Below are 26968 nucleotides of genomic sequence, written 5' to 3'. Positions count from 1 at the left end.
GCAGAAATCTCAGAGATCAGTTGGTAAACTCTGATTTACCACCCCAAAATAGCCCTGCACAGCATCTATCTGCGCCCCTGCCAGATGGAAACTACAAGTGTAATGGCTGTGCTCAACGCGATGGCACTTACAAATGTTTGATCCTTCAAACACCCCCAAACAGGGAAACAAATCCCAATCAAAGGTGTTATAATGTGCTCCACTAAGGGAGTTATTTATCTTATAACTTGTCCTGTGGTAAAAATGTATGTGAGTAAAATAAAGTGCAAATTAAAAGTATGAATCTTGGAGCATTGTTGCATCATTAGGTGCAAAAACTCGACGTACCCAGTTGCGGCCCACTTTTTGGAAGCGAACCACTCGATTTCGTCCCTACGTTATATCGGCATCAAACACGTTACCCTCCCTAGGAGATGGGGTGACCCTGACAATTTATTGTTAAAATGAGAGGCTGCCTGGATCTGTAATTTAAAGAACCTTGCTCCCTTCCGTCTCAAAGTAGACTTTGATCTGAAGAGATTCTTGTTATTATTGTGATTTTGTTGTTCATTGAAAATGTTTGTAGGCCTCTGTAGCCAAATTGTATCTATGTTCGTATGCCTTCCATATGTCGTGACTTTACTTTCATTAATCTGATGACTGTTATTAATTTAATCCAGTTAAACTATGTTTAATTGTTACCCAAATAAATTAATAATGTAAGAATTATCTCATTTGGAATTTGGCCACCACGGAAGAGGCTGTTTAAAACTTCTTGCGACTCCAAACCCGTATCCGGGAGCGTAATCGTAGCCTCAAGCTCATTACAATAACGCAACGTTTCCTATTCATGAAAATCGCAAATGAAATGAAATAAATATATTGAAACACAAGCTTAGCCTTTTGTTAACAACACTGTCATCTCAGATTTTCAAAATATGCTTTTCAACCAAAGCTACACAAGCATTTGTGTAAGAGTATTGATAGCTAGCATAGCATTAAGCCTATCATTCAGCAGGCAACATTTTCACAAAAACAAGAAAAGCATTCAAATAAAATCATTTACCTTTGAAGAACTTCGGATGTTTTCAATTACGAGACTCTCAGTTAAATAGCAAATGTTCATTTTTTCCAAAAATATTATTTGTGTAGGAGAAATAGCTCCGTTTGGTTCATCACGTTTGGCTAAGAAAAACCCCCGAAAATGCAGTCACTACAGCGCCAAACTTTTTTCAAAATTAGCTCCATAATATCGACAAAAACATGGCAAACGTTGTTTAGAATCAATCCGCAAGGTGTTTTTCACAATTCTATTCGATGAAAAATCATTCGTGGCAGTTGGTTTCTCATCAGAGGCAAACGGAAAAATACTGCAGCTGGAGATAACGCAATAATTGTGACGGAGGACACTAAGCGACCACCTGGTAGATGTAGTCTCTTATTGTCAATCTTCCAATGATATGCCTACAAATACGTCACAATGCTGCAGACACCTTGGGGAAAACGTGGAAAATGTAAGCTGAATCCTAGCTCCTCCACAGCCATATAAGGAGTCATTGCCATGAGGCGGTTTAAAAAAATGTGGCACTTCCTGATTGGATTTTTATCTGTTTTTTTCTGTAACATCAGTTCTGTGGCACTCACAGACAATGTCTTTGCAGTTTTGGAAACGTCAGAGTGTTTTCTTTCCAAAGCTGTCAATTATATGCATAGTCAAGCATCTTTTCATGACAAAATATCTTGTTTAAAACGGGAACGTTTTTCATCCAAAAATTAAAATAGTGCCCCCTATTTATAAAAGGTTAAAGAGTAAGCATCTCCCAAATTATACTCTGTAAGGTCTTTACCTATAACATCCATAAAACAGTTAACATATTGTGGCAGACCAGGGGGTTTGGTCAAAACATTTACACAGATTTACACAGATCATAAGAGCGTCTGCTAAATGACTTAAATGTAATGTAAATATCAGACACGGACAGAGCAAGGTAAAATAAAGCGCAAATTAAAAGTATCTGGTGTCAAAAACGCTGTCTTCTCCCGGGAGGAGGCTTCCAACGGTACCTAATATCCTTTGGTCAGGTCGGGGGTGCTGAGATACCAGGCTTTTTCCAATCGGTCGATGAGCTCGTCCACCCTCCGCATGGGGTAGGCGTCAAACAAGCTGATGTCGTTCACACCCCGGAAATCATTACAAAAGCGCAGGCTACCGTCCGGTTTGGGAACCAACATGATGGGGCTGCACCATGCACTGCGGGACTCTTGAATGACCCCAATCCTCAGCATAGCTTCCACTTCCTGCTTCACGGCCTTCCTTTGGGCCTCAACACCCTGTCTCCCATCTGGAATTCTCGGGGCTGGGTTCCCCGATTGTAGACCTGGGCTTGGGCGCATTGGGCCTTCTCCAAATGTTCCCTTACCACTGGCGATATGGCTTTCATTCGCTCCCTCATCATCTCCACATGCTCTACCATGCTACGTAACGGGGTCGTTTGGGCTACCCACAACTCCTTGACGAAGTCCAGTAGGCCGAGTGTCCTCCTCCCGTAGAGGAGTTCGAAAGGGGAAAAACCAGTGGAGGACTGGGGTACTTCTCGGATTGAGAACATTAGGTGGGGTAGTAGCTGGTCCCGTTTCTTCCCGTCCTGTTCGAAAACCTTCGTCGAAAACCGTTTTATTGAACCGCTTGACGAGCCCATCCATCTGCGGGTGAAAAATGGAGGTCATTAGGCGGGACATAAACTCAGTACCTTGGTCTGTCAGGATCTCATTCGGGATGCCCACCTGGCTAGAAAGGTGGAACAGCTCTCGGGCGAATCCCTTGGATACTGCCGCCCATAGGTGAATGGCATCAGAATACCGGGTGGCATAATCTACTATTATCAGGATGTACCGGTGTCCTAATGCTGTTTTTACCTGGGGTCCCACTATGTCCACGGTGATGCGTTCAAAGGGCACCCCGATGATCAGTAGGGGGACCAGTGGGTTTCGGAAGTGTGCTTTTGGGGAGGTCATTTGACACTCCGGGCAGCTGCGACAATAGTCCTCCACGGCCCTCCTCATCCCGGGCCAGTGGAACAGATTGACGATCCGTTCCCGGGTCTTCTCTATTCCCAGGTGCAGCCTCAACAGGTTGGTGAGTGCCAGCTGAAGAACAGTTCCCATATACCGTCAGCAACAATACCTCTCGGAGTTCCCCCTGATACACCTGAAAAGGTTGTTCTTGATTTGGAAATGGGGGTATCGCCAGTCACTCACCCCCGGAGGTAGCTGTTCATCCACCACTATCACTTGGGCTGCGGCGGCTTTCAAGTTCAGATCCTCCCATTGGGCAGTCCTGAATTGTCCCCTCAGTTGGCCCCCAGTGGGTGTCTCAACTGGCCCCTCGAAATCGAGGAGGGGAAAACTGGGCTCCTCCTCCAGTGTTTCACCGGGGTTTTGGGTTCCGGCGCCACATCCGACTCCGACTCCAGACTTGTAGATACAGATTGGTCAACCGTTTGCTACTGGTCCGCACAGGCGATGGGTCGTCCTCTCTCTTGTTTTTGGCCTTCTCGTACCTTTTTCCTCAGCTCATGTCCCCACAGGGCCGTGAACCACAATGCCGTGAACAGCAGACAATCTCGTCCCACTAGGAGAGGTACCGGCAACTCTGGTACAGCACCCACCGTCATCTGGCAGCTCCCTTGTGGCGTCACGATGTTGGCCCATAAGGTTGGATACCGCTTTGTGTCACCGTGAACACAGGAGATGGACATCTCCCTACCATGTTCGATCCCCTAGTTCAACAGGCTCGTGGTTACGAGCGTAACCATACTTCTAGAGTCTAATAGAGCTTCCATGTCGTGTCTGTCAACTGTCACCGGGACTATGGGTGCAGTTGATTCATGGTGCACCCAACAGTAGTTCACTGAGTGATCCACCTCGCCTCCGGGGCTTGCTGATGGCATCGACTCCTCTCGAGACGGGCATAGTGCCCCCGGGCGCCACACTCAAAACACCTCCTTTGGTCTACATCTACATGGGGTCGTCAGTGGTGGGTCGGCCCTACCTTAGCTGCCTCTCCATGGGTTTGCAGTCCTTTGGCCCTGCCGACTGTCGGTTTGGGGTACACAGCGATGGGGCTGTCCAGCTCCCACTCAGCAGGGCCTGAGTGTTGTGATGCATCTCCACTGTTTCCAGGAGGCCCTCCAAGATCTGGGGCGTGCATAGACTCGCTGCCCTCATCATGTCGTGGAGTTGTGCATGTAAGAAGCGATCCAGGAACACTTTGTCTAGGATGGAGAGGGTGACGTGCAGTAGGTCGCTCATCTGGGCTCGGGGGGATGTGTCAGTTACGAAACTCCAGTTGTTGATCAGTTGAGCCCGATGTGCCAGGCTGTACCCGTAGCGGCTGAGTATCTCCCATTTGAGTCCGTCGTAGTTTGCCGCCTGTTCGTCATTCAGGTCCCAATATGCCTTTTGGGCATTCCCAGAGAGGAACAGGGCCAGCAGACTGGCTCACTTCAGCCGAGGCCATCTTTCCCATAGTGCTGTCCATTCAAATGTACAGAGTTATGTTTCTATGTCATCATCTTCCGTTAGCTTGATTAAAAACTGGTTTGGATGTGATTCAGTAGAAGCTCCTCCTTGTAGCTTTTTGATTTCCTCAACGTTTTGTAGCCGCTGTTCCTCCAGCATTCGTTCCTGAACCGCTTGTTGTGATTGTTGTGCCCGGAACGAACTGAGCTATCAACTCGTCCATGCCGATGCTGTGTAAACGTCAACCCTCCTCTGACTACATTATCAGGGTGCCAGCATTCTCCATCACTTGTGGCAGACCAGGGGGTTTGGTCAAAACGTTTACACAGATCAGACACAGACAGAGTAGGATTAGCTTGAATAACAAACCAAAAGAAAATAATAGGTCTCCCCCATGAGACCTGACCTGGTCTCCCCCTCACCCTTGAAACCTGATTGCCACCAACCACAATCAGGCCCAATTAGTCCTGTTTGTAGAGCCCATCGAGACCTGGCACGTCCAGTAGAGGGCGTCCAGTAGAGGGCCTCGTGATGTATACTCCGTCTGTCACCAGGCCTTGACGAGTCTCCCCTGGTGGCTGACTTGTGGACTCCACAATATTAATCATAAACACTTATCATATCATCATTCTGAACAGTCGTAACCTCATGCATCTGCAAGAACTACAGAGTTGCTCATAATTCAGTACTACACAAATGAGTTTAACTTCTTTGAGATAGGGGGTGCTCTTTTAATTTTTGGATAAAAAAACGTTCCCGTTTTAAACAAGATATTTTGTCACGAAAAGATGCTCGACTATGCATGTAATTGACTTTGGAAAGAAAAAACTCTGACGTTTCCAAAACTGCAAAGATATTATCTGTGAGTGCCCCAGAACTAATGCTACAGGCGAAACCAAGATGAAGTTTCATACAGGAAATGCCCCAGATTCTGAATTCTGAATTCTGGCTGTGAATGCGCCAGGAATGAGCCTGACCTTTCTGTCGTTTCTCCAAGGTGTCTGCAGCATTGTGACGTATTTGTAGGCATATCATTGGAAGATTGACCATAAGAGACTACATTTACCAGGTGTCCGCCCGGTGACACCCGGAAATTATTGCGTAATCTGTAGGTTCATGCGCGTTCCATTTCTTCAGAAGAGAAAGTCAACTGCCACGAAGGATTTATCATCGAAAGATATGTGAAAAACACCTTGAGGATTGATTCTAAACATCGTTTGCCATGTTTCTGTCGATATTATTGAGTTAATTTGGAAAAAGTTTGCGTTTTAATGACTTAATTATTATTATTTATTTTTTTTCTTACCCAAACGTGATGAAGAAAATGGAGCGATTTGTCAACACAAATAATATTTTTGTAAAAACTGAACATTTGCTATCTAACTGAGAGTCTCCTCATTGAAAACATCTGAAATTCTTCAAAGGTAAATGATTTTATTGGAATGATTTTCTGTTTTTTGTGAAAATGTTGCATGCTGAATGCCAGGCATAATCCGATGCTAGGCTATCAATACTGTTACACAAATGCTTGTTTAGCTATGGTTCAAAAGCATATTTTGAAAATCTGAGATGACAGTGTTGTTAACAAAAGGCTAAGCTTGAGAGCAAATAGATTTATTTCATTTCATTTGCGATTTCATGAATAGTTAACGTTGCGTTATGCTAATGAGCTTGCGGATAGATTTACACAATCCTGGATACAGGTTTTTTTCGTAGCTAAACGTGATGCAGAAAACGGAGCGATTTGTCCTTAAACAAATAATCTTTCAGGAAAAACTGAACATTTGCTATCTAACTGAGAGTCTCCTCATTGAAAAAGAGAGTGACAGAGAAACATATTCAATAACTATTCTCATATTAATCATATACTTTGCACACAAACCACCACCAATTTGGAGTAAGAAATCATGAATGTACGGTTGAAGTCAGAAGTTTACATACACTTAGGTTGGAGTCATTAAAACAAATTGTTCAACAAACAAATTTCTTGTTAACAAACTATAGTTTTGGCAAGTCGGTTAGGCCATCTACTTCGTGCATGACACAAGTATTTTTCCAACAATTGTTTAAACAAAGATTATTTAACTTATAACTCACTGCATCACAATTTCAGTGGGTCAGAAGTTTACATACAAGTTGACTTTAAACAGCTTGGAATATTCCAGAAAATTATGTCATGGCTTTAGAAGCTTCTTATAGGCTAATTGACATCATTTGAGTCAATTGGAGGTGTACCTGTGGATGTATTTCAAGGTCTACCTTCAAACTCAGTGCCTCTTTGCGTGACATCATGGAAAAATCCAAAGAAATCAGCCAATACCTCAGAAACAAAATTGTAGACCTCCACAAGTCTGCTTTATCCCTGGGAGCAATTTCCAAACGCCTGAAGGTACCACGTTCATCTGCACAAACAACAGTACACAAGTAGAAACACCATGGGACCACGCAGCTGTCATACCGCTCAGGAAAGAGACGTGTTCTATCTCCTAGAGATGAACATACTTTAGTGCAAAAAGTGCAAATCAATCCCAGAACAACAGCAAAGGACCTTGTGAAGATGATGGAGGAAACAGGTACAAAAGTGTCTATATCCACAGTAAAATGAGTCACATAACCTGAAAGGCCGCTCAGCAAGGAATAAGCCACTGCTCCAAAACCGCCATAAAAAAGCCAGACTACTGTTTGCAACTGCACATGGGGACAAATATCGTACTTTTTGGAGAAATGTCCTCTGGTCTGGTGAAACAAAAATAGAACTGTTTGGCCATAATGACCATCGTTATGTTTGGAGGAAAAAGGGGGAGGCTTGAAAGCTGAAGACACCATCCCAACCTTGAAGCACGGGGGTAGAGGCGTCATGATGTGGGGGTGCTTTGCTGCCGGAGGGACTGGTGCACTTCACAAAATAGTTGACATCATGAGGCAGGAAAATTATGTGGATATATTGAAGCAACATCTCAAGACATCAGTCAGGAATTTTTTTTTTTAAATATTTTTTAATTTTACCTTTATTTAACCAGGCAAGTCAGTTAAGAAGATATTCTTATTTTCAATGACGGCCTGGGAACAGTGGGTTAACTGCCTGTTCAGGGGCAGAACGACAGATTTGTACCTTGTCAGCACGGGGGTTTGAACTCGCAACCTTCCAGTTACTAGTCCAACACTCTAACCACTAGGCTACGCTGCTGAAGTTAAAGCTTGGTCGCAAATGGGTCTTCCAAATGGACATTGACCCCAAGCATACTTACAAAGTTGTGGCAAAATGGCTTAGGGACAACAAATTCAAAGTATTGGAGTGGCCTTCACAAAGCCCTGACCTCAATCCTATAGAAAATTTGTGGGCAGAACAGAAAAAGCGTGTGCGAGCAAGGAGGCCTTACAAACCTCACTCAGTTACTCCCGCTCTGTCAGGAGGAATGGGTCAAAATTTACCCAGCTTATTGTGGGATGCTTGTGGAAGGCTACCTGAAACGTTTGACCCAAGTTAAACAATTTAACAGCAATGCTACCAAATACTAATTGAATGTATGTAAACTTCTGACCCACTGGGAATGTGGTGAAATAAATAAAAGCTGAAATAAATTATTCTCTCTACTATTATTCTGACATTTCACATTCTTAAAATAAAGTGGTGATCCTAACTGACCTAAGACAGGGAGTTTTTACTAGGATTAAATGTCAGGAATTGTGAAAAACTGAGTTTAAATGGATTTGGCTAAGGTGTATGTAAACTTCCGACATCAACTGTATTTGCTTGTTAGTGTCCTTGTTCGCTGTCTATCTCTATCGGATCGATGCCTTCTTAGGAAGGAGGTGGGTTGGCCTTTCACAGGCACGCTTGTAAGGGTTCGAACCTCCCTCTTCTACTGTTGTTCACTCTGGAATCCAGCCAGTCATGTTGACGATTCTCATTGGTATTGATTGTCTTAGAATACAGTGATTTGAGGCTCGTAGTAGCATGGGATGGTTTGAAGTATAGTAGAATGGTCCCTCTCTGATTCACTTTCCTCAGTATCTGACTTAGGACAGCTAATTAACTGTAGCAGTGATTGTCTGAGAGGGGAGGTTGTCGCCTCTTCCTCCTCGTGTTGACAGTCAATTTTTAAATCACTTTAGTTGTGGGCTGCAGCTCCCTGTCTTTCCTGGTCTAAAGAGAGGTGAGTGTATTTCTTCACCTCGTGTTGAGGTTCAAATTTCCAACCAATTTCAAGCATGTAGATAGCGCTCCACACTTTTCTGGTCTAATGTTAATTTCTTTACCAAGGCTTTTTATGCACTCTGGCCAAAGGGGACGGCTCCAGGACATCTGACATGCTCACCGACCTCACTCTGGGCTTGGCTACTTACATATGCACAGTTTATAGGAGATAGATTATCTTATACCTCCTAAAAGCACATTCCTGTCTTAACAAAAATATGTCCATAATTGTTCAGATTATACGCACAACGTATTGAATGGAAACTTGACAGATAAAGGGGATGTACATTCCAAGTTACAGTATTTCATCCAAAATGATAACCTGTATTTCATTCCTTTGGTTGATGCTAAAGGGGGAGAAAGAGCCCACCTTCTCCTTAATTTACAACAGGGTGTGGAGGTGTCAAAAAACTCACACCAGTTCCCTTCTCCCTCTGCGGGTGAGAGGAGGTTGTAATTATCATCCATTGCCAAGTTGATCTGACCCATTGTGTTCCTTACAGGACAGTCATGACACATTGTTGTTTTGTATATGTTCTATTTATATCTGTAATTAACCAATGATATCAAGCCACACCCAGCCATGATTACAGACACCTGTGTGTGTCCTTTTACACTATATAATCTCGTGACCCGCAGTGTTTGTCATTATACCCTGATGAGGACAGCTTGTCTCTCGAAACGTTAGTTATTAGGTTATTAAATTATTGCATCTGAGCTCCTAGTGTGCAGCTCTCCTAGCCAGCACCTCGCTTAAACAGGTGTGTTTTTTCTTTCGCCTCCAGATTAACTTAGCCTATGTATTCATGAAAGTGAGAAATACATTGTCATGTCACGCAAACTATATGGAAGTTGTGAAGGATGAAGTCCTTGTGACCCGTTTACAGGAATAGATGGATAAGGTTAATAAGATAGAGGTCTCTCTCCAGATGAAATCCTATGACCAGTGATGTCCGGCTGCCGACAACCTGTTCACTCGACCCCATCCCCTCCTCGAGACTATCTCTGGGTACCTTCTCCCATTCCTCACTTCCCTCATCAACTCATCCCTTTGACTGTGTCCCCTTTGACTTAAAAATGGCCCTTCCCCTTCTCAAGAAACCAAAACCTAACACTTATAACATAAAAAACTACAGACCGTTATCCCTTCTTTCTTTTCTTTCACCAACTCTCTCGTTATCTCTCTCAGAACGATCTTCTTGACCATAACCAGTCAGGCTTCAAGACGGGTCAATCAACCTAGACTGTTCTTCTCTGTGTCATGGAGACTCTCCACACTGCCAAAGCTGACTCTCTCTCCTCTGTTCTCATCCTCGTAGATCTGTCCGCTGCCTTCGACACCATGAACCATCAGATCCTCCTCTCCACCCTCTCAGGGCTGGGAGTCTCAGGGTCTGCACACTCCTGGTTTGCATCCTACCTGGCAGGTCTTTCCTGCCAGGTGACGTGGAGAGGATCTAAGTCTGCATCACATACTCTGACTACTGGTGTCCTCCAGGGCTCGGTTCTAGGCTCTGCTCTCTATACACAAAGTCACTTGACTCCGTCATATCCTCACATGGTCTCTCTTATCATTGCTATTTGGATGACATTCAACTACTTTTCTCCTTCCCCCCCTTCTGACACCAAGGTGGCGACCCGCTTTTCTGTGTGCCTGGCAGACATCTCAGCTCAGATGTCGGCCCACCACCTCAAGCTCAACCTCGACAAGAAGGAGTTGCTACTCCTCCCAGGGATGGCCTGCCAACTCCAATACCTCTCCATCGCGGATGACAACTCTACAGTGTCCCCCTCCTGCAGTTTCATGCTCTACAACATCCATAGAGTATGACCCTTCCTCACACAGGAAGTGGAGCAGGTTCTAATCCAGGCTCTTGTCATCTCCCCTCCAGACTACTTCAACTCTCTGTTGGCTGGGCTTCCTGCTTATGCCATCAAACCTCTGCAACTTATCTAGAATGCCACAGCCCACCTGTTTTTCAACCTTCCCAAGTTCTCCCATGTCACACTGCTCTTCCGCATCCTCCACTGGCTTCAAGTTGAAGCTCGCATCCACTACAAGATCATGGTGCTTGCATAAAGAGCAACAAGGGGAACTGCCCCTGCCTGCCTTCAGGCTATGCTCAAACTCTACAACCCAACCAGAGCCCTCCGTTCTGCCCCCTCTCATCTCTTGGCTGTCCCACCCCTACGGCTGGTCAGCTCCCGCTCAGCCCAGTCAAAGCTCTTCTCTGTCCTGGCACCGCAATGGTGGAGCCAGCATCCCCCTGAAGCTAGTGCAACAGAGTCCCTCCCCATCTTCTGAAAATGTCTTCAAAGAGTATATTAAATGAATCCCACGGCACAGACGCTCTTCATAACAACTTTTTTGAGGGAAAATGTACTCGCTACGAGTGTTATATGTGGTTGTCTCACCCAGCTATCTTAAGGTGAATGCACAAATTGCAAGTGCAGCAGGTAGCCTATAGTGGAGCATTGGGCCAGCAACTGAAAGGTTAGATTCCCGAGACTACTAGGTGAAATAAATGACAAAAATGTTATTTAATACTTTACTTGACATAACCATGTCATAACAGCTGACATAACGTATCATAACCTGTTATAATATGGCCATAACACTGTCATGACACATATTTAGTCATTTTTTTACATATATTATGGTATTTTATGGCTGGTTTTGAAAAAAATTTAAATAAAAAAAAATGTAAAAGTGTGAAAACCCACAAAACCTAGCACACAAGGCAAAACATTCCTTTACACCATAGACTACATGTCAAAGGTATATTTATGTTCTATGTATTTTTTTATTTTATTTGTATTTTCTTTACTATTTTCAATTATCATTGTGATTGTGCACACAATGATCACGTATGCCAATGCCGTGTTGATGACTGGGATGAATGCAGGAGAAGATTTCAGGAGCAGGACAAGACACCATGTTTTTGACTGGTAACTGATATAAGGCCATGTACATGATAGGCCTATCTGACTTATGTGATTATGATGGTCATAATGCTTCTTGACAGTGTCCTAAAGTATATTTTCGTAGTCCAAGTAAGGTGGCACTGGATGGTCAGAATGTCTCATGACAGTGTCATAAAGTGTATTTTCTACAAGTTATTTATTAAAAAAAGGGATTTAAAAAACAAAGTTTCAATGGAAAGGAAACTTCTTGGCAGGGAAAAAACTAATTTGAACACATGTGGGTTTTGACACTCTTATGTAGGTGTCATAACCAGCCATAAAATAACTTAATGTATGTCACAAGAGTTGTAAATAAATGGTTCAAGACCAAATTTGAAAATTGACTAATAAATTATAACAATCCATCAATAAATATGATGAATGATGATTTTGTTATCCTGTCTCTTTACGACAGTAGGGCTAGTGAGATAGAGACACGGCAGATCAACTGTGGTGGTGTTGTTGTGGTGAGTGGGTTCAAAGGGGGACAGATGGCTCACGGTCCGCTCTCATCTGCTGCTTTATCCGTGCCAAAGTTCAGGGAAAAACACTTACACACACTCCACTTCATTCGCTTTCACTGATCCACAGATTTCCACACAGTCGCTGACACGATGTGCGAAGATTAACAAGTCGATGTCGAAAGTAAGAGAGTTTTTGTTAGTGGAGTTTCAATGTTTCTATTCCGCTATTATAACATTTAGTAAGCAGTAATTGTACTCAAGGTAAAAGGCCTCAGTGTGTACCTAGATCATTAGACTGTCAAAATATCAGTCCTGCTTATTTATTTGTCACGCCCTGATCTTAGTTATCTTTGTTTTCTTTATTATTGTGGTAAGGTCAGGGTGTGACGAGGGTGGTACTGTATGTGTGTTTTCTGTCTTGTCTAGGGTTTTCTGTATATCTATGGGGTTTTGGTATTGTCTAGGTAAATGTAGGTCTGTGGTGGCCTGAATTGGTTCCCAATCAGAGACAGCTGTTTATCGTTGTCTCTGATTGGGGATCCTATTTAGATTGCCATATTCCATTTTGGATTTGTGGGTTATTGTCTTATGTGTAGTTGTCACGTTCTGACCTTTATTTCCTTTATTTTGTAATTTATTTAGTATGGTCAGGGCGTGAGTTGGGTGGGCAGTCTATGTTTGTTTTTCCATGTTTTGGGGTATTTCTATGTTTCGGCCTAGTATGGTTCTCAATCAGAGGCAGGTGTCATTAGTTGTCTCTGATTGAAAATCATACTTAGGTAGCCTGGGTATCACTGTTTTGTTTGGGGGTGATTGTCTATGTTGATGGCTTGTTTCAGCGCAGCTCGCATTAGCGTCACGGTTGTTATTTTGTTTACTGTTTTTGTATAGTGTTTAAGTGTTCAGTGTTATCTTTATTAAAATTCATGATGAACACATATCACACCGCATTTTGGTACTCCGATCCTTCTCGCCTCTCCTCTTCAGATGAAGAGGAGAGGCGACGAAGGCGGAGAGGCGCTGGTATGAGGAGGCAGCACGGCGGCGTGGATGGAAGCCCGAGAGTCAGCCCCAAAAATGTATTGGGGGGCACACAGGAAGTGTGGCGAAGCCAGGTAGGAGACCTGTGCCAACTTCCTGTGCTTACCAGGGGGCTGGAGAGACGGGCAGGCACCGTGTTATGCTGTGAAGCGCACAGTGTCCCCAGTGTGGGTGCATAGCCCGGTGCGGTACATTCCAGCTCTGCGTATCGGCCGGGCTAGAGTGGGCATCGAGCCAAGTGCCATGAAGCCGGCTCTACGCATCTGGTCTCCAGTGCGTCTCCTTGGGCCGGCTTACATGGCACCAGCCTTGCGCAAGGTGTCCCCGGTTCGCCTGCATAGCCCAGTGCGGGCTATTCCACCTCGCCGCACTGGCAGGGCGACCGGGACCATTCAACCGGGAAAGGTTGGGCAGGCTCGGTGCTCAAGAGCTCCAGTGCGTCTGCACGGTCTGGTCTATCCGTCACCACCTCCACGCACCAGCACTCCGGTGGCAACCCCCGCACCAGGCTGTCTCTCCGGGTCATACTTACAGAGGCTCCCGCCTGTCCAACGCTGCCGGAGCATTCCTCCTCTCCAGCGCTGTCAGAGTCTCCCACCTCTCCAGCGCTGCCAGAGCCTTCCTCCTCTCTAGCGCAGCCAGAATCTCCCGCCTTTTCGGCGCTACCAGAGCTCCCGCCCCTCAGTCCAGAGGCGCCAGAGCTACTCAGTCCAGCGCTGCCAGAGCCTTCCTCTCCAATGTTGCCGGAGCTTCCCGTCTACCCAGCGTTGCCGGAGCTTCCCGTCTGTCCAGCGCCATCTGAGCTTCCCGTCTGCCCAGCGCCACCTGAGCTACCCGTCTGCCCAGCGCCGCCTGAGCCACCAGTCTGCCCAGTGCCGCCAGTGCCGCCAGTCTGCAAGGGGCCGCCTGTGCCGCCAGTCTGCAAGGGGCCGCCAGTCCCGCCAGTCAGCCAGGGGCCGCCAGTGCCGCCAGTCAGCCAGGGGCAGCCAGTGCCGCCAGTCAGCCAGGGGCCGCCAGTGCCGCCAGTCAGCCAGGAGCCCTCAGAGCCCCTCAGCCCAGAGCCGCCAGAGCCCCTCAGCCCAGAGCCGCCAGAGCTCCTCAGCCAAGAGCTTCCGCCCCTCAGCCAAGAGCTTCCGCCGCTCAGCCAAGAGCTTCCGCCCCTTAGTCCAGTGGGGTAATTTAGAGGGGTCGCGTGGTTAGGAGGCCACGGAAGCAGACAATAAGGCGGACTAAGACAATGGTGAAGTGGGGTCCGCAGACAGATGCCCACCCAGACCCTCCCCTACAGGTTAAGGTTAAGGAGTCCGCACCTTTGGGGGGAGGGGGGGGGGTACTGTCACGTTCTGACCTTTAATTCCTTTGTCTTGTATTTATTTAGTATGGCGTGAGTTGGGTGGGCAGTCTATATTTGTTTTTCTATGTTTTGGGGTATTTCTATGTTTCGGCCTAGTATGGTTCTCAATCAGAGGCAGGTGTCATTAGTTGTCGCTGATTGAGAATCATACTTAGGTAGCCTGGGTTTCACTGTGTGTTTGTGGGTGATTGTTCCTGTCTCTGTGTTTGCACCAGATGGGACTGTTTAGGTTTTTCGCACATTTATTGTTTTGTTAGTTATTTCATGTATAGTTCCTTTATTAAAGAACATGAATAACCACCACGTTGCATTTTGGTCCGCCTCTCCTTCACCACAGGAAAACCCTTAAAGTAGTTGCATGTCAGCACTCGGTTTATCATAGAGTCACAGTGGTTTTGTTAGTTTAGTGTTCTTCGTTTATTAAAGAAGAATGTATTCTTATCACACTGCGCTTTGGTCTCGTCATTACGACGACCGTGACACTATTTGTCTACTCTAATCTATAAAAAGGAGCATTCTGTTGGTGCTGTCTCACAAGGGACTGCTGCTCCGCAACTCCTGACAGTCTCAGACTAGACACAACTCCGAATGCTTTCTCACGGTGGCGTCAAGAAGCATGTGATGTTCATTGACGTTGTCAGCATTTCAGTTACTTTTCTTTCCCTCCATTTCATGCTGTTGGATTCAACCAATGAAGAACCTTAATTTTTTTTTGTTTTCCCAGATGACTGATAATCTGCAACATCACACAACACAATGGCAAATTTCTCCATGGTCCTTATTAGCGGAGATGTGATCTTTTCAGGCTGTAAAGTTGTCTGAGTTCCTTTCATCCTTGTTAAAGAATTGAATTCAAACAGAAAAAAGTTTCATCCTCTGCTGTAGCGTCGTAGACAGATGTTATGCTTGATGTAAGATTGACCTTAAAACCTTTTAATGCAGTGTACTTAATTATGGTCACACAGAGTGTTTCTTGTTAGTCTTAACCTCTAGCGTCGAGCAATCCCGTATCCGGGAGCGTAATTATAGCCTCAAGCTCATTAGCATAACGCAACGTTAACTATTCATGAAAATCGCAAATGAAATGAAATAAATATATTGGCTCATAAGCTTAGCCTTTTGTTAACAACACTGTCATCTCAGATTTTCAAAATATGCTTTTCAACCATAGCTACACAAGCATTTGTGTAAGATTATTGATAGCTAGCATAGCATTAAGCCTAGCATTCAGCAGGCAACATTTTGACAAAAACAAGAAAAGCATTCAAATAAAATCATTTACCTTTGAAGAACTTCGGATGTTTTCAATGAGGAGACTCTCAAATCAAAATCAAATCAAATTTATTTATATAGCCCTTCGTACATCAGCTGATATCTCAAAGTGCTGTACAGAAACCCAGACTAAAACCCCAAACAGAAAGCAATGCAGGTGTAGAAGCACGGTGGCTAGGAAAAACTCCCTAGAAAGGCCAAAACCCGGTCCTAGGGCTCAGGTCCTCCGAGAGAGAGATAAAGAAAGAGAGAATTAGAGAGAGCATATGTGGGGTGGCCCGTCCTCTTCTGGCTGTGCCGGGTGGAGATTATAACAGAACATGGCCAAGATGTTCAAATGTTCATAAATGACCAGCATGGTCAAATAATAGTAAGGCAGAACAGTTGAAACTGGAGCAGCAGCATGGCCAGGTGGACTGGGGACAGCAAGGAGTCATCATGTCAGGTAGTCCTGGGGCATGGTCCTAGGGCTCAGGTCCTCCGAGAGAGAGAAAGAAAGAAGGAGAGAATTAGAGAACGCACACTTAGATTCACACAGGACACCGAATAGGACAGGAGAAGTACTCCAGATATAACAAACTGACCCTAGCCCCCCGACACAAACTACTGCAGCATAAATACTGGAGGCTGAGACAGGAGGGGACAGGAGACACTGTGGCCCCATCCGAGGACACCCCCGGACAGGGCCAAACAGGAAGGATATAACCCCACCCATTTTGCCAAAGCACAGCCCCCACACCACTAGAGGGATAACTTCAACCACCAACTTACCATCCTGAGACAAGGCTGAGTATAGCCCACAAAGATCTCCGCCACTGGAGTCAACACCTTTTTGGCACCTTGACTCACTTTACCTTCATACAGTATCTAGTGTGTTGAATACTTGCAGGAATTATGGTCTAACTCACACTAAGACTCAGTTCAATCTGCTGCCACATGTAGCTGGGGAGTGCAGCCAGAGAGTTATCATATGGAGGCTAGCTACTGTACTGTATGTTATTGCACCTGATCCAGCTGGCCTAGCCTGACCTCTGCCTCCCCACAACATATTGACAGACTTTGAACATCACTCTCTGCCACACACATAATTAACACTGATCCGCCTAAAGTTTCCATATGAATACTACAGAGGAAGGACTGCTATTACTGTACCTTTACTCTGTCTTAGAACTGAGGATTGAAACGTAAGAAAAACTTTGTGTCTGTGAGCGTTTTGGCCTTATCACCTCCAGGCGGTCTCATCTGTGTTGAAGAGTGAATCACTAAACTCTTCATCTCCCTAACAGCTCTTTGTGTGTGTGTGTGTGTGTGTGTGTGTGTGTGTGTGTCTGTGTGGTTGGGAGGAAGTCTCTTGTGTCCACCCCCTCTCCTATCCCCTCCATAACCTCCCCCTTCATCATCGTGGGCTGTGCCCCATCGGAGAGGCAGCAGTCTGGGACAGAGAGTACTGTGATGGCCCTGGAGAGAGATCTAGGTGTGCGTGCAGGGAGGGTGCGGACGGTAGTTAAGGCATCATCTGGAGTTGGGCACATCCCTGACACACCACTTTACTTCCAATTGGGACAGCCAATCAGCTATAGGATGAGTAGCAGGGTGTATCTAGGCTTGTGGCAGAGCTGTATGGCAAAGTCATCTGCTGTGTTCTTGTTATGCCAAACATATATGGCATAGAGTGACAAATGTCTTGGCAAACGCACAGTACAGATCTGAGACCAGGTATATCTGTGATCTTGGTTGAAGTTGCCCGTACACACAGATACATACATATATAAGGTCAGTTTAGCATTTACCCCAATGGTTAAAGTGGATTTGTGAAGTGTAACCTGATCATATACCTGGGAGACACAAAACGGACCAATGAACGGTGAACGGAAAGTCTTAAGAAGCTAGTCTCACTGTGGTTACCAGACTCTCTGGCCACAACAATACCTTGTGAGAGTTAAGGTAGTGTCTCAAATTTGATACTGGGAAGATGACTGGGGAGCGGTCTGGACCATCCGGAACAAGCAGCCACCTAAGGCAAACATCTCTCTATATATATATAGGATCAGGTTACACTTCACAAATCCCCTTTAAACATTGGGGAAATGCTAAACTGACCTTAGATCTTCCAACTCCTATCTCTGCTGCCCAGAGCTAGAGCCTCTGCGTTTGAAAAAGAAAGTCAGTGAAATGCTTCAAAACACCAGTTTTGGTCATAAGTAAACCATAGTGCTCCACCTAGGCTAAGGAAGTGCTGCTACAATATGGCTCTTCTCTGCACTAACACGGAAGCTTATAGGAAATCCCGCTATGCCCTCTGACAAATCATCAAACAGGCAAAGTGTCAATATAGGACTAAGATTGAATCATACTACACCGACTCCGACGCTCGTCAGATGTGGCAGGGCTTGCAAATCATTACAGACTACAAAGGGAAGCACAGCCGAGAGCTGCCCAGTGACACAAGCCTACCAAACGAGCGAAATAACTTCTGTGCTTGCTTCGAGGCAAATAACACTGAAACATGCATGAGAGCACCAGCTGTTCCAGACGAATGTGTGATCACGCTCTCCACAGCTGATGTGAGTAAGACCTTTAAACAGGTCAACTTTCACAAGGCCGCAGGGCTAGAGTAATTACCAGGACATGTACTGCGAGCATGCGCTAACCAACTGGCAAGTGTCTTCACTGACATTTTCAACCTCTCCCTGTCTGAGTATGTAATAGCAACATGTTTTAAGCAGACCACCATGGTCCCTTTGCCCAGGAACACCAAGGTAACCTGCCTAAATGACTACCGACCCGTAGCACTCACGTTGCATACTGCCCTAACAGATCCACAGATGATGCGATCTCTATTTGCACTCCACACTGCCCCTTCCCACCTGGACAAAATAAACACCTTTGAGAATGCTATTCATTGAGTACAACTCAGCATTCAACACCATAGTGCCCTTAAAGCTCATCAATAAGCTAAGGACCCTGGGACTAAACACCTCCCTCTGCAACTGGATCCTGGACTTCCTGACAGGCAGCCCCCAGGTGGTAAGGGTAGGTAACAACACTTCCCCCACGCTGATCCTCAACACAGGGGCCCCTCAGGGGTGGATGCTCAGTCCTCTCCTGTACTCCCTGTTCACTCATGACTGCATGGCCAGGCACAACTCCAACACCATCATTAAGTTTGCCGATGACACAACAGTGGTAGGCCTGATCACCGACAACAACGAGACAGCCTATAGGGAGGAGGTCAGAGATCTGGCTGTGTGGTGACAGGACAACAACCTCTCCCTAAACATGATCAAGACAAAGGAGATGATTGTGGACTACAGGAAAAGGAGGACCGAGCACGCCCCCATAGGGTAGTGCGTATGGCCCAGTACATCACTGGGTCCAATCTTCCTGTCATCCAGGACCTCTATACCAGGTGGTGTCAGAAGAAGGCCCTAAAAACTGTCAAAGACTCCAGCCACCCTAGTCATAAACAATTCTGTCTGCTACTCCACGGCAAGCGGTACCGGAGTCTAGGTCCAAGAGACTTCTAAACATATCTGACCCCCAAGCCATACGACTCCTGAACATCTAATCAAATGGCTATCCAAACTATTTGCACCCCCCCCTTTACGCCGCTGCTACTCTCTGTTATTATCTATGCATAGTCACTTTAATTAATAACTCTACCTACATGTGTATATTACCTCAATTACCTCAACTAACCGGTGCTCCCACACATTGACTCTGAACCGGTACCCCCTGTATGTAGACTCATCTATTTTTACTTTACTGCTGCATTTAACTACTTGTTACTTTCATTTCTTATTCTTATTCATATTTTTTAAACTGCATTGATGGTTAAGGGCTTGTAAGTAAGCATTTGACTGTAAGGTCTATCTACACCTGTTGTATTCGGAGCATGTGTCTAATAAAATGTATTTGATTTATTCAGTCTTGATTATGGGTGTAGAAGTGAGTATATGATAGCACCTGGAAGACTGTCTTCTTGCTGTGGAACAATTACCATTGAGAGATATTACAGTCCCCTAACTGTATTCCTGTTTTGGTATAGCACTATATAAGCAAGGGGTGCATGACTGGCTGCATGGAAGTCAGGTGCAGGAGAGCAGAACTGGGTAACAACCTGAGCAGTTTAATATGCAAAACCAACGGCACCCAGAACAACAAATATGGATACAAATAACCCGTCGCGAACCAGTCAGAGTGCACAAACACTTTACAACAAACAATTTCACACACAGACATGGGGGGAACAGAGAGTTAAATACACGACAAGTAATGAGGGAATGTAAACCAGGTGTGTGGGAAGACAAGACAAAACAAATGGAAAATTAAAGGTGGATCGGCAATGGCTAGAAGACCGGTGATGTTGACCGCCGAACGCTGCACGAACAAGGAGAGGAACCGACTTCGGCGGAAGTCGAGACAACATAGCAATCCCCTCAATGGCTCAATTGACTTTTGATCCATAATCATATTGCCAGGGGAAAATACAATAGAATGTGTGGGCCAAGGTTTATGTACCCACAGGCCATGCCAGTTACTGGGCTGAAAATGAAGTTTTAAGTCGTCGACCTCACCCAAGGGTGAACAGTAGTGTAGAGAGCCAATGGGGGTAAGGGCAGAGAAGAGAGATGATGTGCGATTCATTGACGTGTGTAATGGGGAAAAAGCAGTGGGCCGCTGCAGATATTTGATATCAGAAGAGCTCTGTCTTTTTCACTGTCTCCTCTCACTCTCTCTCTCCCACACACACTCACAGACACATGCTCACTTATGCTCCCTACTCACCCAAGATTGGATGTAATGATTGTGGCTCCTTTCATCTTCATTTTAAGTAGTGTACCAAACCTTCATGGTTTTACCATGTTATTGTCACAGCTAGCCCATGTGTTGACCTTCTCTAAAAAAAGGTATTGGAAGAGCGTGGTTTTGTGTTTATAACTTGTTAATATAAGAGGCACAGGTTCTCATGCGTGACTGTGTGTTTGGCCCCTAGGAAGTATCATCCATGGGAACAGCAGACCTAGTAGGAGCAGTGCACAGCATCTTTGTTACTTCCGCACAGTGTCTGGCTGTTATTATGTTATGTTAATGGTGGCATTGTCATGGATCCTCCACTAGAGTCCTGTGTTCCTCCACTCAGCACACACACTGCCGTGCAGGTCTCTGCACGGAATGTGATGATGTCACTGGATTCCTACCATACCATACCACAATTCTGGACTATCTTCTCTCTCTTTCTCTCCTTCCCCAATGACAATGGTCCAAAAATACGGACCAGGTTTGAAATATTCAGCTGAGTTAGATTTTTCTAGGAAATCCAATATGACAACCAGATCCCTCCATATCAGTGCATTCCCCTTCTACTCACACTCAGCCTTGATAGTAGAATGGGTCCCCCTGTCTGAAGGTTTTCTCATGGTCCAGCCCATTATTCTGCTTCCCTCTCATTTGTTGCTTTGCATCCCCCCATCACTCTCTCTCTCTCTCTCTCTCTCTCTCTCTCTCTCTCTCTCTCTCTCTCTCTCTCTCTCTCTCTCTCTCTCTCTCTCTCTCTCTCTCTCTGTCTCTCTCTCTCTCTCTCTCTCTCTCTCTCTCTGCCTCTGTCTCTCTCATTCTCTCTCTCTCTCTCTCTCTCTCTCTCTCTCTCTCTCTCTCTCTCTCTCTCTCTCTCTCTCTCTCTCTCTCTCTGTCTCTCTGTCTCTCTCTCTCCTTTCCACCCACATCACTGATGTTTTCACGTCCCAGGTGACTTAGTGTTGTTGTGCCCTTGAGCCAGATCACTTCTATATTCCTGATCCCTGAGAAACAAATACTATAACTTTTTTTTTTAATTCGGTAACTGACATTCTGGAAGATCATACTGGTTGAGCCTTTATTAAGCGAATGTGCTTTTGCTGTGAGATTCATTTAATGTCAACTCATTTGGAACACTCATAATTTGTCTGGTCTCAGAAGACCCATGCTGAGCTGCTACTAAGAGCTGTACAATAGCAAGAAAACAGTCTTTGCTTCTTAGCTCTGCATGCTGTTATACAGTGCATGCTCTCAATTCGCTCTGAAGGCAGACCTTTAGTCATTTGTTATCTGGGTTCAACACACCAAAGGCCACCAGTTAATAAAAACATATTTTTTAAAGGCAATGTTCTGTTTTAGGCCTTTGATAGCCTTTAAAAAGGGGTGTGCGTCATGTGATTTTATTGATCATTATTGCATGATTTTCTATGTAATTTGATCAGACAGGCTACAGTACATTGAAATCATATGACATGATACTTCATGTTGTCTTCAAGGCTCCTGTGCAGAGTTGATTCGCTTGTGTAATGGTTGTTGATGTACAGTGTGTGAGTGTGTGTGTGAGAATTTTTTGCAAGTGGGCTTGACTCTCTTCCTCCTCCACTGTAACCTCACGTGTTGCCACGGTAACAGCCCATTCCAAAGCGGATGCTGTTCCTGGGAAGGACCTGTGATCTACCAGTCACGTGTTCCAGCTGACTGTTCCATGGCACATCACGGTGCGTCACTCACTCCACTGTGTGCTTTTGAAGTAGACATTGTACTTACCCAGAATGCAAGGGAGGCTATTCCTCTGGAGCTGTGACAGCCAATGACAACCCAGCTTGGATGTGTGTGTGTGTGTGTGTGTGTGTGTGTGTGTGTGTGTGTGTGTGTGTGTGTGTGTGTGTGTGTGTGTGTGTGTGTGTGTGTGTGTGTGTGTGTGTGTGTGTGTGTGTGTGTGTGTGTGTGTGTGTGTGTGTGTGTGTGTGTGTGTGTGTGTGCGTGCGTGCGTGCGTGCGTGACTGGGGACGTGTCTTGTCTGCAGAGTTGGCAGAACAAAGACTTGCTGGCCTATAAATAGTCGCCTCTTGTCTCATGTTGATGAACTGCGTTTGTCGTATCGCCAAATACCAGGGGCAGTCCAACAAAATCACATTTGAAAGAAGAACAAGCTATTTTGAATCACTTTGCACTTATACATAGCAATACAATAGTGATGACTTACAGAAAAAAGAATGTTCAAAGCATAAACAAAACCAAGAATCACTGTTTTCAGGATGAATATTGAGGCGTCAGTGTCTATAATATGGTGATGGGGGAGGGCGTGTGCAAAGCCGTCCGAAAGGGATAGAGATCAACTGGGGGGGTTCATGCCAGATAGTGGGACCCAGGCTGTCTCCTGTCTGATCTATGTGGGGCGTGTGTTAAGGGGGTGGATGTGGGAGGGTGGGGTGTCCTTAATACCAGAGGGAAAGTCCCCTTAATCCCTCCTCAAACTGTCCCCATTGACTAGTTGTGCCCCCCGAAATAGCGTCTGGCGGCATTGTTGTGCCCTGCAGGTCCCCACCAGCCCTCCACCTCCCTGTTGTTTGGATAGGAAGCCCCCTTATACACACACATACATACATGCGCACACACACAAACACACACGTGCATGCATGCATGCACGCACGCGCACGCACGCACGCACACACACACACACACACACACACACACACACACACACACACACACACACACACACACACACACACACACACACACACACACACACACACACACACACACACACACACACACTCCTTTTGTGGGGGAAAAGGGCTGATAAGCAGGATGACAATAAATAGTCTCGTGCTGGCAGTGGCGGAGGGAGGGAGAGAGAACGACAGAGTGAGGAGAGTGGGTTGACAGGGTTGACCCCTTTTTAGTATTCGTCTCAGCTGCTATTTTCAGTGTCCCCCTCCCTCCCTATCCTTGGATATCACGATTACATTTATCCCCCCCCCCCTCTGAGAGAGCGTTAGAGTAACAGACGGGGGAGGAAGTTCTATCTACTAGCATGGTAAGTCAGGGTGTTCTCCCTGTCCTAGACACTGCCATTTCTAGGGAACTTTCTGAGTGCGATCTGGGAGATCTGGGATGACATAAAGAGTGGGCAAGAGGGAGGGAGAGGGAGAAAAGGATTTGGCATGTGTCATTTTGTATGTCGAAGACAGACAAACACTTACAGAGGGGATTGTTAACTTCTCTTGGAAGGTTAGATACAGAAGCGAACCTCTCTTCCTCTTTACCTCTCTGCCTCCATCCCTTCATTGCATGGATCATCAAGGAAGCGTTATTTTGGGTGTCCTGCTGGGTTGGGATTTGTTCTTTTTTTGCCTTGGTCACCTGACATAATGGCATCTTGCTCTTCCCTGTCCCTCTCCCTGTGCTGTGCTGTGTACTGAGTGTGGTTATGCTTGGAACAGAGCTAATTGAGAGCTCAGGTTTCACTCCTGAACTGCAGAGAGAGAGGGGAAAACATGGCTGTGGAAGAGGCAGCAGACTTCCTGACAATAGTAAGTGTTCCCTGGAATTGTTTCAATTTTTGTATCACTACTGCCTTGTGAGGAGTTGTGAAAGGGGATTGTGGTGAGGAGTTCGTATGATAGTTCGATTTGATCATCACTCAGAGGTCACCAGTCCCTATAGTATAGCCTTGTGGTGCAGCGTAGTGCATGGACGCAGGATGGTTACGGGACACAAACATGTAGCTATCTGTGTTGGAGAGGCTGGTTCTCCTACTACAGAGGACATTTTGTTTGTTTGGCATAAGGGCATAAGTGAATAAAACTGGTGGCACTATGGGCTTTGTAATTTCCAGTTTGTGTTTGCACTAGAGCAAACTATCTAAAGGATGCTCTTTGTCAGGGATCCAGTGCAAACCAGCTGACCTTGACAGGCAATGTGATAAGGGGAAATCAGATGTGCAGCGTAGAGCATCCTGCTGCAGAGGGAATTTCTTAAGGCTTTGTGGATGGCTTGAATTTGGTGGATAATCTCTCCACTGATAATTGTCCTCTGATCTGCTATAAGTGTGCGTGTGCGTGCGTGTGTGTGCGTGTGTGTGTGCGTGTGTGTGTGTGTGTGTACGTGTGTGTGCGTGTGTGTGTGTGTGTGTGTGTGTGTGTGTGCGTGTGCGTGTGTGTGCGTGTGTGTGTGTGTGTGCGTGTGTGTGTGTGTGCATGTGTACGTGTGTGTGCGTGTGTGTGTGTGTGCGTGTGTGTGTGCGTGTGTGTGTGTGCGCGCACGCAGAAACCATTGTAGCACTATATTTTGTGCCTGGGTGTGGGCTCTCATATCTAGATGTATATAGTTGTATGAGAGTTATAGCATGTGGGCCTCTCGAGTGACACAGTGGTCTATGGCACTGCATCGCAGTGCTAGGGGCGTCACTACAGACCCGGGTTCGATCCCGGGTTGTATCACATCCGGCCTTGATTGGGAGTCCCATAGGGCGGTGCACAATTGGCCCGGCGTTGTCCGGGTCAGGGGAGGGTTTGGACGGGGTTTTACTTAGCTCATCGCGCTCTAGCGAGTCCTTGTGGCGGGCCAGTCACCTGCAGGCTGACCCCATCGTCAGTTGAATAGTGTTTCCTCCAACACATTGGTGCGGCTGGCTTCCGGGTTAAGTGGTCGGGTGTTAAGTAGCGTGATTTGAAGGGTCATGTTTCAGAGGACGCTTGACTCAGCCTTCACCTCCCGAGCCCAGTTGGGAAGTTGCAGCGATGAGACAATATCTAAATTTGGGATAAAAAGGGGGTGAAATACAACAGCAATATAGTGCCTTCGGAAGGTATTCAGACGCCTTGACTTTTTCTACATTTTGTTACGTTACAGCCTTATTATTTTCTTAGAAAAAAAGAAACGTCCCTATTTCAGGACCCTGTCTTTCAAAGATAATTTGTAAAAATACAAATAACTTCACAGATCTTCATTGTAAAGGGTTTAAACACTTTTTCTCAGGCTTCTTCAATGAACCACAAACAATGAATGAACATTCACTTGTGGAACGGACGTTAAGACACTAACAGCTTACAGACGGTAGGCAAATAAGGTCACAGTTATGAAAACATAGGACACTAAAGAGGCCTTTCTACTGACTCTGAAAACACCAAAAAAAAAGATGCCCAGGGTCACTTCTCATCTGCGTGAACGTGCCTTAGGCACACTGCAAGGAGGCATGAGGACTACAAATGTGGCCAGGGCAATAAATTGCATTGTACTGTGAGAAGCCTAAGATAGCGCTACAGGGAGACAGGACGGACAGCTGATCATCCTCGCAGTAGCAGACCACGTGTAACAACACCTGCACAGGATTGGTACATCCGAACATCACACCTGCGGGACAGGTACAGGATGGCAACAACAACTGCCCGAGATACACCAGGAATGCACAATCCCTCCATCAGTGCTCAGACTGTCCGCAATAGGCTGAGAGAGGCTGGACTGAGGGCTAGTAGGCCTGTTGTAAGGCAGGTCCTCATCAGACATCACCGGCAACAACGTCGCCTATGGGAACAAACCCACCGTCGCTGGACCAGACAGGACTGGCAAAAGGTGCTCTTCTCTGAGGAGTCACAGTTTTGTCTCACCAGGGGTGATGGTCGGATTCGTGTTTATCATTGAAGGAATGAGCGTTACACCGAGGCCTGTACTCTGGAGCGGAATCGATTTGGAGGTGAAGGGTCCTTCATGGTCTGGGGCGGTGTGTCACAGCATCATCGGACTGAGCTTGTTGTCATTGCAGGCAATCTCAATGCTGTGCGTTACAGGGAAGACATCCTCCCCCCTCATGTGGTACCCTTCCTGCAGACTCCTCCTGACATGACCCTCCAGCATGACAATGCCACTAGCCATACTGCTCATTCTGTGTGTGATTTTCTGCAAGACAGGAATGTCAGTGTTCTGCCATCGCCAGCGAAGAGATCTCAATCCCATTGAGCACATCTGGGACCTGTTGGATCAGAGGGTGGGGGCTAGGGCCATTCCCCCCAGAAATGTCCGGGAATTTGCAGGTGACTTGGTGGAAGAATGGGGTAACATCTCACAGAAAGAACTGGCAAATCTGGTGCAGTCCATGATGAGGAGATGCACTGCAATAATTAATGCAGCTCGTGGCCACACCAGATACTGACTGTGACTTTTTATTTTGACCCCCCTTTGGTTCAGGGATACATTATTCAACATATTAGTCACATGTCTGTGGAACTTGTTCAGTTTATGTCTCAGTTGTTTGAATCTTATACAAATATTTACACATGTTAAGTTTGCTGAAAATAAACGCAGTTGACAGTGAGAGGATGTTTCATTTTTTGCTGAGTTTACACACAATACAAAAAAATGACAAAGCAAAAC

At 45.9% G+C, this 26968-nt stretch overlaps 1 protein-coding gene across 30 annotated transcripts in view; it reads left to right on the top strand.

The window, feature by feature from the left end:
• Positions 1-26968, top strand: part of LOC124038294 (ankyrin-3-like) — a 147658-nt gene that overhangs the window by 22009 nt on the left and 98681 nt on the right. Inside the window, exons 1-2 of one of the 30 annotated variants that reach the window (XM_046353988.1) lie at positions 23601-23633; positions 24040-24129. The exons of 27 other annotated variants lie outside the window; for them this stretch is intronic. In XM_046353988.1, coding sequence (XP_046209944.1) covers positions 24094-24129 — 36 coding nt within the window. In that variant the 5' untranslated portion in view covers positions 23601-23633; positions 24040-24093. Of the gene's footprint in view, positions 1-23587; positions 23634-23708; positions 24130-26968 lie in introns of those variants that run through there. 2 more of the 30 variants (XM_046353993.1, XM_046353987.1) reach the window with 2 other exon arrangements.

Source organism: Oncorhynchus gorbuscha, linkage group LG06 (genome assembly GCF_021184085.1).
Source record: "Oncorhynchus gorbuscha isolate QuinsamMale2020 ecotype Even-year linkage group LG06, OgorEven_v1.0, whole genome shotgun sequence".
Classification (NCBI taxonomy): domain Eukaryota; kingdom Metazoa; phylum Chordata; class Actinopteri; order Salmoniformes; family Salmonidae; genus Oncorhynchus; species Oncorhynchus gorbuscha.
The sequence above is the reverse complement of the archived record's forward strand: the minus strand, read 5'-3'. Positions and strand labels throughout refer to the sequence as shown.